Here is a 12,782-nt window from a genome sequence, read left to right on the forward strand (position 1 = left end):
ATGCCATATAACACTTATCTTCCTTTCCTCTTGGCTACGGATGCCTCAGACTATGGTGTTGGGCCTGTCCTTTTGCACCGTCTACCGGACGGATCAGAATGCCTGGTGGCATACATATCTAAATCCCTTACAGAGGTCCAATGCAAATATTCCCAAACTGAGAAAGAGGCCCTAGTCATCGTGTTTGCCTGTACCAAATTCCTCCCTTACCTTCACGGTACGTCTTTTCCCTTAATCACTGATCATAAGCCCCTCATGTCCTTATTTTCTCCATCAGCCCAGTTACCCACGAAGACTTCCCACCACCTGCAGCGACGGCCTCTATTCCTTTCATGATTTAGGTACACCATCCATTTCCGGCCCACCTCCCAGCATGCCAACGCCGATGCCTTGTCTCGGCTCCCCTCCAGCCAGGATTTGACATTCAATTCATCAGACCTCCTAATTTTTCAGGTCGATGATGACATACAGGATGGGTTAGCTGCACTTCCAGTCACAGCTGAGAGAGTGGCCCCAGTGACAACTGCAGATCCGCTCCTCCAACTGGTGTGCCGCTATGTTCTCCGTGGCTGGCCAACGGTTCCTCCACCTCGCACCCAGGCTGACCTCTGATTCTTCTTCTACATCTGCCATCAACTGGTGGCCATCAACAGGGTGCTCCTCCATGCAGAAAATGATGCGAATCCACGAGTCTTTGTACCAACTTCCCTGCGGTCCCGGATTCTCCATGTCTTACATCAGGGTCACTGGTGTATTGCCTGGACGAAAACCCTCATACGTCTCCATGTCTTCTGGTAGGCATGACAGCTAACATGGAGCGCATGGTCTGCAGTTGTCAGCAGTGTACCCAGGCCCTTCCCACACAGCGCCAGTCCTTCCAACCCTGGCCGGCTGCTTCCCTCCCATGGGAATGCATCCATGGGGATTTTGCAGGACCGTTCCTTGGCGCTTACTGGTTACTCGTCACAGATGCCACCTCCCACTTTTCTTTCATTACCCAATGCTCCTTTATCACCACAGAGAATACCGTCATGGTTCTGTCAAAAATATTTTCCACTGAAGAACTTCCCGTCACCTTGTTATCAGACAATGGCCACAATTTTGCAGTTCACCAAATTCTGCCACGATAATGGTATCCACCACGTCTTTACTCCTCCTTTCCACCCCCAATCCAATGGAGAGGCAGAACGCCTTGTTCACACTTTTAAAACACAGATGAAGAAGTACATGGAGGACCATTCTCCAGAAGAAGCTCTTACATTATTTCTTAGTATCTACTGAGCCACGCCGGTGGGTGACAAGAGTCCAGCCGAACTGCTCCATAATCATCAGACTCAGAACCTACTTCATCTCCTCCTGCCACAGATTGGACCTCGTGCCCTGCCAGGCATTTCCCGATATTCATCCGACTCCAAGGTGTGGGCTTGCGGTTTCGGGTCCCAGCCCAGCTGGCTTCCAGGGGACATTATGCGGCCCCGATGTCGACAACTTTTCGACATACACCTGGACGACAGGATGGTTTCATGTCATCGCAACCAACTGCATTCTCGTTTCCTTGAGCAGCCACAGCCCCAAATGCTGGCTCCTCTCTCTCTCCCATTACTGGTCCTTTCCTTGAGGCCTATGTTGATGCCCTCTCCTCAGTTGGTGGATGATCTTCCCAGAGATAGCCAGCAGATGCCGGCTGCTAGCCCCACGCCGCCGCATACTCCAGACCTGAACCCACTTCTTGACCCCTCTTTGGCACCACCTCAGTTGGACGACACGGACGTCCCCATGCCACTTGTCCAGCCTGTCGCCACCTTGCAACCACCACTGCTGCAGCATTCCACTGCCTCCTTCAGTAGGACTTAGCTCCAGATCAGCTTACTGCACTGGGCTATATTGGTACTCTCTCCTCCACAGTCGCCTGTGCCACACCAGCTTTTCCAATGGGGGAGGGGTGTTATGCCAGATCCTAGGTAGCCCTTGAGGGCCAGCAACCCATATTACACCACAGAGGACGAGGTGATCTATGTCTAAGTCGTACCAAAAGCACCATGGTGGAGCTCGAGCCATGGCCTGCAAGAAGTATCACTACGCCAAAACCTAATTGGCTGGAGGTAGCTATTTAGGGGCTAGAACCAGCCCAGAAGTTCAGTTCACTCCAGATGACAACCCCGTGTACTTCTACCGCTGAATATTACGTCTTTGTCTCTGAAATGGACTCTTACTAGTTTGTGTGTGTGTGTGTGTGTGTGTGTGTGTGTGTGTGTGTGTGTGTGTGTGTGTGTGTGCGTGTGAGCGCGCACGGGTGTTACCATGCACCTTTGCGGAAAATCAGAAGTGAAATGTTGTTTTCCTCAGTTAGGAGACTTTTACTGGCATTGTTATTGTTACATTTCATTTGTTGTTCAGTCATCAACCTTGTGAACTTACATCAATGCATGCTGTGTTTGTGAAACAATTGCAAATTGTCGGTCACAACAATTCATGTCTGTTATTTCCATCATATCATTCCAATTCTAACCTTGTTACCTACACAAGTGTGTTATCAATAAAAATTAGCCTAATATAAAGTCAGCCTCCCTAACCATTGATAGCTACCTAACCCATTTCTCATTACTGCTCTTTATCAGTTCATTATATCCTCAATGCACCATAACACTTTATATCCTTGTTTCCTTACTTACTTGATTACTAAATTAACTGCAAAATAAACACCTGATTTGTAACTCATATACAAAAAATGAATCTACGGAATTACATTTCCACAGTAACAAACTCTATGCAAACACACACAAAATATTGATTGTTGTTTACATTGCTTTTACTATATACCATCATATTACTTTAAACTCGGGCCTGAAGGACACGACACTTACAAACTTGGCTTCAATGTTTCAAATATTACTGTAGCCAACTGTATCTTAGTTCTATTCCATTGTACTGATATCTGAAGAGCTATAAAAGACATTTCACTGAGGCTGAACTGTTCCTTAAATAATAGCACTGAATACAAAACTTTTACATGTTACCACAAGTGATACTAAACTCCATATTTGAGATCTCCTCTCTTTCTTTACTTCTGCTGCTATACAACCCTTTTATAGACTTTAAACTTGTGGTTACCTTGGATCTTTAATGTTACTTTTAAATACCTGTCATATTTCACATTTACATTACCTTTTTGCTGAAACAAATTTATTACTTCTGATACAAAATTCTCCTTATTGTTACTGTACTCATCTCACAAAATGCTACTTTTTGTAACATGTTCATTTCTTTATCTGTCTCCAATGCTCTGTACATATGAGTCACTGATAACCTGAGAACAGGTTTTTTTTACTTTGATGACTTTTCTCCTCTCAGTAAGTCCACACTTCAGCACAACATTACTTACATCATTCTTAACTAATTGTGTTTCACTTACTTTATCACTAATTATCAATGCTTTGAATTCTCTGTCAACAAGATCATTAAGTTTGTCAACCATTTCATTTACTATTGATACACATTCTATCTCAACATCGAAAGATGTATCAACATTTATGTCAACATCCTCTGTAGCTACCACTGCCTCTTCAATATCAAAAGTCTTACTTGCTTTTCACTTAAAATGATCATCAGAACACATTGACATTACTTTGTTAAATCATCCTGACAAAAATCAACAAATTCCATTTCCTTATTACATTTGTTTTCATTTACATTTTCAGTTGACAACCTGCCACTATCAAAAGATTCTAATTTTGTATCAAAATTTTCTGTTACATTTCCATTTCTCTCACAGCCACACCTTGACATTATGTTTGCTTTTTGTGCATTGCCCCTTTCCACAAACTTGTCATTTACTATTTTATATCTACTGTGGGGTAGTTACCCATTTTGTTTTCTAAACAATACTATGAATAATGATTTATTTTCCTGTTACACTGGTATTGGATTGGTCCCCAGTTGAATTTAAACTCTCACTGTCCTGTCACCAATACGATTCAATGATTTTTCAAGTGACAGTGGATCAAACATACAATCAAGTCACCAAATTTAACTCTTATCATAAAACAGACATTGAATTAATGGTAAGTGTCCATAAATGCAGGCAAATAACTGTAAACCAAGGTGTCAACCAAGGATGCGTGTTATTTAAGTTTTACACAGCCATTAATAATTGGAAAAAATGTTTGGCTCTGAAATCTAATAAAGAACTACCCAGAGTGAACTTACTCCTTGCAGATAGCCAAATAATTGTAACATAGTCAAAAGATTATTTCAATAAGTTGTTCCATAAACTATGTTTAATATTAACAATTTGCATCCACTGAGAAACATTTGATAAGAAGAAAAACGTTCATAGAAGGCAACTATGTGGAAGAAATGAATGTTTTAAATACCTGACTACAAAACTGAATTATTCTCTAGTTTATGTGACACACTTAAAAGAACCCTAGATGGTAAAGACAGTGTCAGGTCAATGATAAGACTTTATAATTAATGGCAGTCTCTACAATTCTTTATAGGACACAGTGTTTCACCATGACAGAAAAATGAAGATGAAGAAACTACATATTTTATGATACATAATAGCTGACTGCATCCAAAATAAAGGTCTAAGACTCGGATTAGATACGAAGAGTATACTGGAAGAAATTGAAGATAAAACAATAACTTCATGTTGAAAGAATGGTTGAACACTGATATCCAAAACACAATGTGTACTTGTAAAGCCAAAGAGATACATAGTGGAGTAAATTCACAGAATACATGAAAATATCAATCCTGATCAAATCTCATAATTGATATTGTCCATGATTATGATTATGGTAACATACATGTCAACTACACCCATTTAAAAGCAAAAAAGTGCTTCAGAAAATCACGAGCTTTTCATATTTGACAATATAGTAAGAAACATTTAGACAAATTTTGGAATCATGGTCACTGTCAAAATACAGAAGTAGACACAGTTTATCACAAAGGAGTTAAACATCATGATATGCTGAAGAAAATGGATGAATTAGTTGTTGTTGAGTTGCAAACAAGGTGTAGAAGTATGAAACTGGAATTTGGTTGCAATAATTACACATCTTGTTGGAAACTGACAAACAATATTTCATTCTAAACAATCTCCATTGCTATTTACACATTTTTTCCATCCCTCCAGCAGGCTATAAATGCCATGCCAGAAAAATACTTCTTCTTTTGAAGTGAACCAGTCAGCGAGCCATTTTCATGTGAATTGAAGCATTGTTCAGTGAGAGCTGTCCCAGTGGTGCAAATAGATGATAATCAGATGGAGCCAAGTCTGGAGAATAATCTGCATGCTCTAGCATAGTATTTCCCAACTGAATGCCTTGATCAATTCCCTGACCCATTTTTTGATGTGTGATGGCACTTTGTGTTGCCTTATTCCATATTCCAGTCATTTTTCACATAATCTCAATTTAAATTGATCATTTGCTGTTGGTAGTGGCCAGTGTTAACAGTTTCACTAGTTTTTAGCAGATCACAGCAGATGACACTCTTCTGATCCCACCAAACACAGAGTATTGTCTTTTTCCACAGCAATGTAATCTTGCAGTGGATGCTGATGGTTTACTTGTATTCACCCATGTTTTGTAACACTTAGGATTCTAAAAATATATCCATTTTTCATCACCTGTCACTATTCAATGGACAAATTACTTTCTTTTGTTTCTGGTGAACAGCATTTCACAAGTGGTTTTTTTTATTTGCTTGCTGTCTTTCATTCATTTCACGCAGAACCCATTTTTCCTCTTTCTGCCATCCACACTACCCCAAGCAACTCCTGCCTCTTGAACTTGGCTTCAGTTGCTGACAGCAATTCTTACCGCCTCAAGCATGTTCAGTAGGGTTCATTTCAGAGACACTAGATACAATATAATTTGATTGATTCTTGACTCCTGGAGGAAGCTGTAACAAAGTAGGTGCAATGTGCTAGTGAGTTACCATCTTGAAAGACTAACCTGTCACCAAAATGTTGAAAGCAGGGCAAGACAATATGTTCAGGAATCTTGTCCTGATGCTGCACAGCCATTACATTATCCTTAACAGTTATATATGCTGCCCAAAAATCTCACATGATACCAATGAACCACATCCCTGCTGAACCTGTGGCACTGCATGACTGAGGCAAGAATTGGTGTCTCGCCACCTCCACACTCTTCTATAATGATCATCAATCATCAGATAATTCTGGCACTTGTCAGTGAAGAGAATACAGTGATACTGATTCAGGTTCCATTCCAGATGTTCCTTTGCCCAATTTCTTCATGCACCAAAATGCTGGGAGGTTTGTACTGTTATTCATAATGGACACCTAGTGGCTAAATAGCTCGTGTGGAGAGTGTTGAGTACTGTCTGGGTCAACAGACCCTTCCCAGTTGCCCCCAAATATGTAGTGTACTTTTCTCTTGGGTTGTCCTCAGGGTACCTAAGAGACATAATTTGTAGGTAGTGGTCATCAGTTGATGTTGTCTGTGGAGGATCACTATGCAGCAGATCTTCAGTGTTTTGTGTCTCACCATAGAGGCTTAATGTTTGCATGATGCCACTGTGATGTACCTCAAATTAGTAAACAACTTTCCATGTCAACCATGTTTCTTACCACAAAATAATAATGAGCACATGGCCTTAGCTTGAAATAAACCTTTGACTCATGTTGACAGACTGGACAGTATACACAAGGCACATTGTCCCCATCTTGATTGAAACTGCATTGCAAATATCAGTTTATATTTGACTCCATTACACAGATGGCTGTATGCTCTATTTCCTTTGTTCAAAAGAGGATTCATAAAGCCATCAAGGCAGTACTTTTTTTTTCATTTTAACATATGCACACAGGCACTCATGCGTGCACCCACCCACAAGCGCGCATCCACACACATACACACACACACACACACACACACACACATACACACACCTCAAACTATTTAACTGTCATCCAAAAAGTTAGGTACAATAACATTATCAGGGATGAGTACACACCAGACATTTATGCTGCAAACATGGTTGTCAACAAAAATTTATCCAGTAGGAAGGACTAGATTCTAAAACTGCCTTTTTTGACGTGAATCATACAGCTCTTGCTAAAGCCATAATATTGTTTCAATATCAGACAATTTATGCTACAACTGGCTACATGAGAGGTTTAGCAGAATCTAAAAATGCCCCCCCCCCCCCCCCAACCCCTGCCTCCAGCTTGTGGATGCCTATGGCTTCCAGACATGCTGGCTGTATTGGTGACTTAACTAGTGAGGACTTTCCTCTGACCAGAAGTAAGCATTGTTCATATCTAACTTGCCATTAGATTCAAAAGTGGCTGCATAAGTCCACAAAATAAGAGTCATTGAATTTAAAATTTAATTTAGAAACTAGGTGCAGAAGGTGATTCTTGTTTTGAATCATCTCTGTGTAATACATGATGCACATAGATGTGATACAGTTGTAAACATTTTATATTCATGATTCTTATGTGAAATGTATGTTGGTAGCTGTAGGATCATTCAGTTGTGTCAATTTAGACTAGCATTGAAACACCAAACATGTTAGAAATATTGTGAACATCAATTAGTTATTTGTGTACTTTTGCATCAAACTGGCCAGTTCACTATGCATACTGCATAAATGTGAATGTCCTTTAACAAGAACATGGAAAATTGTTAATGCTACAAAGAACTTTGTGTAAAGCTGCAACACCATTACCAAACAACACACAAATGAAACTGACAGTATTTCGAATGTGTCACATGATGAACACAGCTCTCATACCAAAGTAAGTGTGGCTCGCTGCAACTGTAAACAAGATTTATGGCCACATAAACCCACAAGATTAACAGAACAAATAATCCCTTATTGTTTCAAGTGCATGTGTGTAGCAGTACTGCAAGCACTATAGAGTGGGTGGCTGATGAAATGTAGGCCGTATAAGAAATAAAAATGCTGCTGACCATATAATTCTGTCTTCACAAGTATGCTATTGATTGTATTATTTTACATGCCAATGCATATACTTCAAAATGGTATCTATCACAATACTAGAAGTATAAATAATTTCCAAATGGATTATGCATCCCTTGCCAGCATTCAGAGTAGAGTTCTATATTCTGATGCAAAATTCTATAAAAGGTTGTCAGTGAACATTAAATTGGAAATTTGAAATGTCCATACATTCAAAAACGAAGAAAAAAGTATTTTACAAATTAAAATTTGTAGAACACTGAGCCTCAGCTATGTAAATTCTACATAACTGTAGTGTTATAATGTGTTTTAATTATGTCACTACAGGGTGTATCCATGATTATGTTTTTACTCTCTCGTTTCTTGACCAGGGTCTCTTACCTAAAATTGACATGTTTACCCATATCCATCAACCCTAAAATTTTGTAATCATAGAAGCATCCCACATGTAAACAACTGGTTTGATACCATCCTGTGTAAATCTGTATTAATGGTTTGTTTGAGGAATTAGATGAAAGCAGCAGCTAAGTAATGTGAAAAGAGGAGCAGTGGTTTTCTCAGAGTAGATGCTTTTTTCATGCACATGAAGGAATCTAAAAGTAATTCCTATGTAACCAACATAAGTAGCTTAGAACTAGTCAAATTGTTTAGTACCATACTTCACAGATGTAGCCCACAGTGGCTGTTTCCATCCATTAATGTATAACTTAACTAATTCCAAATCCCTGAGAGCTACCCTTCATGAAAGCGATTCACAAAATACAATGTCTGAACAATGAATGAATGAATTAGAAATGAGCTGCAACACTTGTTGTTGGATATCTCAACTTATGTACCAACAGAACTAACCAAAGCGGATGGTAAAAATGATTGTTTTGACATAGAGAGGTTAAAGAATTATAAAATACCAGAATAAGACTGGATGTGATGAAATGTACAGGAGGAGTGAAGCAGATGATAGTTATAATTGGAGTTCCAATTTCAAAATGCTGTGAAAAAGAACCACTACTCCGAATGACGTCATATTTGAACAGAATACTATCAAAGAAGAGGGAAATGTTACAGGAGAAAAAATTAACGAAAATTTTACCACTGGATGGTACTGCAGTTGGCCGATACACAAAATAAAAGATGTAGGTTACATGGCTGCTCCTCAGTTTACATCTGAGACCCTCAGCATGACTGTCTCAATGCAAAAAAAATGGCTCTGAGCACTATGGGACTCAACTTCTGAGGTCATTAGTCCCCTAGAACTTAGAACTAGTTAAACCAAACCAACCTAAGGACCTCACACACCTCAATGCCCGAGGCAGGATTCGAACCTGTGACCATAGAGGTCTCGCGGTTCCAGACTGCAGTGCCTAGAACCGCACGGCCACTTCGGCCGGCTGTGTCTCAATGCAGGATTGTGCACTGCTGGTGTTTCAAGAGTGGTGATACATGCTAGTATTTCTGCAGAAGTTTTGGGTACTCAAGGACATGAAAAAAGGGATTGATCTGATGTTTGCCAAGGGTCTGGATAAAATGATTCACAATTCGAAGAGATAGGTTCTTTTGAAGTGTAGTGTGGCAGAGGGAGGAAAGTAGTTGATTCAATGTAAGTAGATGATGTGGCCACAACATTTTAAGAGAGATTGTCCAGTGGTGTACAGACATGCAGTGCATGGCAAACTGCCTGAATGTACCTGTGAGCATGGTGCAAAAAATTAAAAAAAGTAAAAAACAAAAAAAAAACAAAAAATCCTCCAATTCTGTACATACAAAATCACCCATTTTCGGGAGTTCTTCATGCTGACCTGTCAGGATGACAGATGTTTGTTCTAGTATTTCTTGCTCTCATGGGAAGAGGACAACAAATGGCCGTGGAACATTCTGTGGACAGATGAAGCTCATTTCCTTCTCCAAAGACAAATAAATATGCAGAATTGTAGAATATGGGCAACAGAAAACCCACTCGCACACCAATCAGCACTGCTTCATTCTGCAAAGTTGGCTGAATGGTTTGAGTTGCTGGTGTTGTTTATCATAGGGACATATTTTTTCAAGGAGATGGGCCCTGTGGGTTCTGTGACCTGTACCATCACTGGTAAATGCCATGAGAGTCTGTTGTGCAATGAAGTCATTCCAACCCTTCAACAGCATGGTTGTGTTGGTAAAATCATTTTTACTCAAGATGGCATTCATCCAACACTGCACAGAAGTGAAACAGCTGCTGCGGAGGCATTTTAGGAATTATCAGCCTAATTTCCCTACAGCCTGGCCATCCAAATCTCATGATCTTAATCATTGTGACTTATGGTTGTCGGGTTATCTGAAAGATGTTGTGTTCAGTATATTAATTAGAAATGCTGTTGAACTGAATGCATGTACTGCACAAGGCATTCTGACCATGATCTCTGATATACTCTGATCTGTTGTGGATAATGCTATTTTTCAATTTCAAATTGTGGCAAGAAAATGGTGGCCAGCATATTAAATATGTCTTGCACCAGTCTCACAACAATTAAAAACCTAGTTCACTGTTGTTTTTTATGTGGCTTTTGGCTCAGGACAATTAAAAATTTATCCCATCCAATATGGTATGAACTTTCCATGAGGGATGGGCTTACCTAACTAATAGTGTCACACCTGTTAAATTACAAACTTGTGCATTAATACATCTTGCTCAATATGGTTTGTTTAATTTGCAATGCACACTGTAGCAATTGAATTTTGATTCAGCTGTCGTTTGTAGTCCAACCCATTTATGTTATGATGCTTCGCAGTGCATCTAGTGGGGAAATTTTTGTTAATTTTTTTTTTATTTCCATAATATTTCCCTGTTCTTCGATAATATTCTGTTCAAATTTGAAGTCATTCTGAACAGTTCTTTTTTTAAAGTAATTTTGAAAGTGAAACTTACCCTGTTAATCGAAATTAAATAAATTGAATAAATTAACACAAATAATGCTACCGTATGTGTTTTTGCCACAAGCATAGATAGCAAGTAGGAAACCTACATTTTCTATCAACATTTCTATGTATTAATAGTGGTGTTGCTGTTTTGGTTAAAATAAAACATTTTGTTTGAGAAGTTCTCTCTCTGAAAAATTCTATTCACTTCACCAGTAGAAAATATGCACACACAAACAGGATTATCAAGAGAAGAACATTCCATATATTGCAAAGAAAGATGCAGTTCCTGCTGAACTGTAGAGGGAACTGAAAACAGGTGTGTAGTGATGCATTAATCAGGGGGGTCTCAAAATGATGCAAGATTTTTGGTGAAAAACTTTTATTTATTTTTGTTTCTCTTTCGAAATAATATCTGCAACTGTCAGTAAAAAATAATGAAGTTACAGATCAGAGGCATCAAAACAATTGCTGAGGTATAGTTTTTGGATATGTATTTACATAATGTTTTATAATAAGCTTAATAACATGACGTCATGGATATTCCTAATATAAACTCATGAGATACAAAGTTTCGTTAGCACATTCTGCAGTTTAAGACAGCGTATTAACATTAATTTGCTACTTCCCTTGCGAGAGAGAAGACAAGACTGTTTTCAAAAATATGAGTACACTAAAAATATGTTTTCACAAATAATGAGATGTCACAAAAACAGCATCACATACTGATCTTGTATCTGTTAAGACTGCTCCTTAGCAAATTCTTTGCTTAAAATTAGGAAAATAAAATTCGTGATGAGGAACAGAGTGCCAGGTAGAGAAGCCAGGAGTCTGTATCGTTCATCTACAAAGTTAAATGATATAAATTAAATATTTCAGAAAGTTGTACATTACATATACACGTTAAATAATTTTACCTATACATAGAACACTCAAACATCTACAAATATGAAAACTGAAAGCTAAAAGAAATTATTACTAAATACATAATATAAATTAACGGTATTATGTACAGACTAGAAATGATGACTGTAAAATTTACAAAGAAGACTCTGTGAGGTTTTTTATTCTAGTTTTGCTAGTTAACTAACTAACAAACTTTTTAGGTACTAACTTCTTGTAGCTCATTCTAAGTTCCTGTTGAGGCTCCATCAAAAAACTGTGTTCATTTTATTCTATAGTATCTTAAGCTATTGCTGCACAACACAAATAAATGAAAAGTCATTGTGATTGCAAAATAGCTAACATTAGTGTGAGATTTTCTTGTGACTCAAGCTTATTGATAGTACCTCTGGACTGACTGTCACTTTTTCAAATCACATTTTCCTTTGTCAACAATATTTTACCCCTTTGACTGCAGATGACTGCCACCACAGCAGTTTTAAGTGCACTGTGCATTGAATATAGTTAAACGCTACAGCATTTCAGCACAGATGTGTCCATAGTGGTATCATCCACTGTAAAAGAAGCATATGCTTCTTTATTGTCTTTCTATGGTAGAATATGACATCCATTTGACTGCAGCACTACTGGTGGCTTTCATCACACTTTATCAATTGTCAACAAATGTTATTTCACTGCATACTCTGTAACCCTTTCATCAGTTGAACATCAGGCAAACCATACAATGCTTTGTAGTTTTCTGTAAACTCCACACATGGTGATTCAAAGTAAAGTTCAGAAATCTGGTGTCAACACTAGGGCATACAAGCTCCACAATTTATAGTTTGTGGTAAGTCTATTAAATAATATCCATTGTACATATTGTTTTTCTGTTGATTCAAAGTTTTCACACTTTGCTATGAGACTGTAGAGCTACAGGCTGCAGTAAATAGTGTAAATATTGTAATACTCTCCCAGTGCATGGCCAGCCCATAACAACAAAAAACTAAGAAAAAACTAAGTACAGTGTAAGTATCAAGTAC

At 38.6% G+C, this 12,782-nt stretch overlaps 1 protein-coding gene across 1 annotated transcript in view; it reads right to left on the minus strand.

Annotated features, from left to right (window-relative positions):
- Positions 1–11,585: 11,585 nt before the first annotated feature.
- The window catches only part of LOC126235210 (glycerol kinase-like), a 197,799-nt gene continuing 196,602 nt past the window's right edge, over positions 11,586–12,782 (minus strand). The window contains exon 11 of the mRNA XM_049943941.1: positions 11,586–11,701. Coding sequence (XP_049799898.1) covers positions 11,598–11,701 — 104 coding nt within the window. The 3' untranslated portion in view covers positions 11,586–11,597. The remainder of the gene's footprint in view (positions 11,702–12,782) is intronic.

Source organism: Schistocerca nitens, chromosome 2 (genome assembly GCF_023898315.1).
Source record: "Schistocerca nitens isolate TAMUIC-IGC-003100 chromosome 2, iqSchNite1.1, whole genome shotgun sequence".
In the NCBI taxonomy this organism is placed as follows: Eukaryota; Metazoa; Arthropoda; class Insecta; order Orthoptera; family Acrididae; genus Schistocerca; species Schistocerca nitens.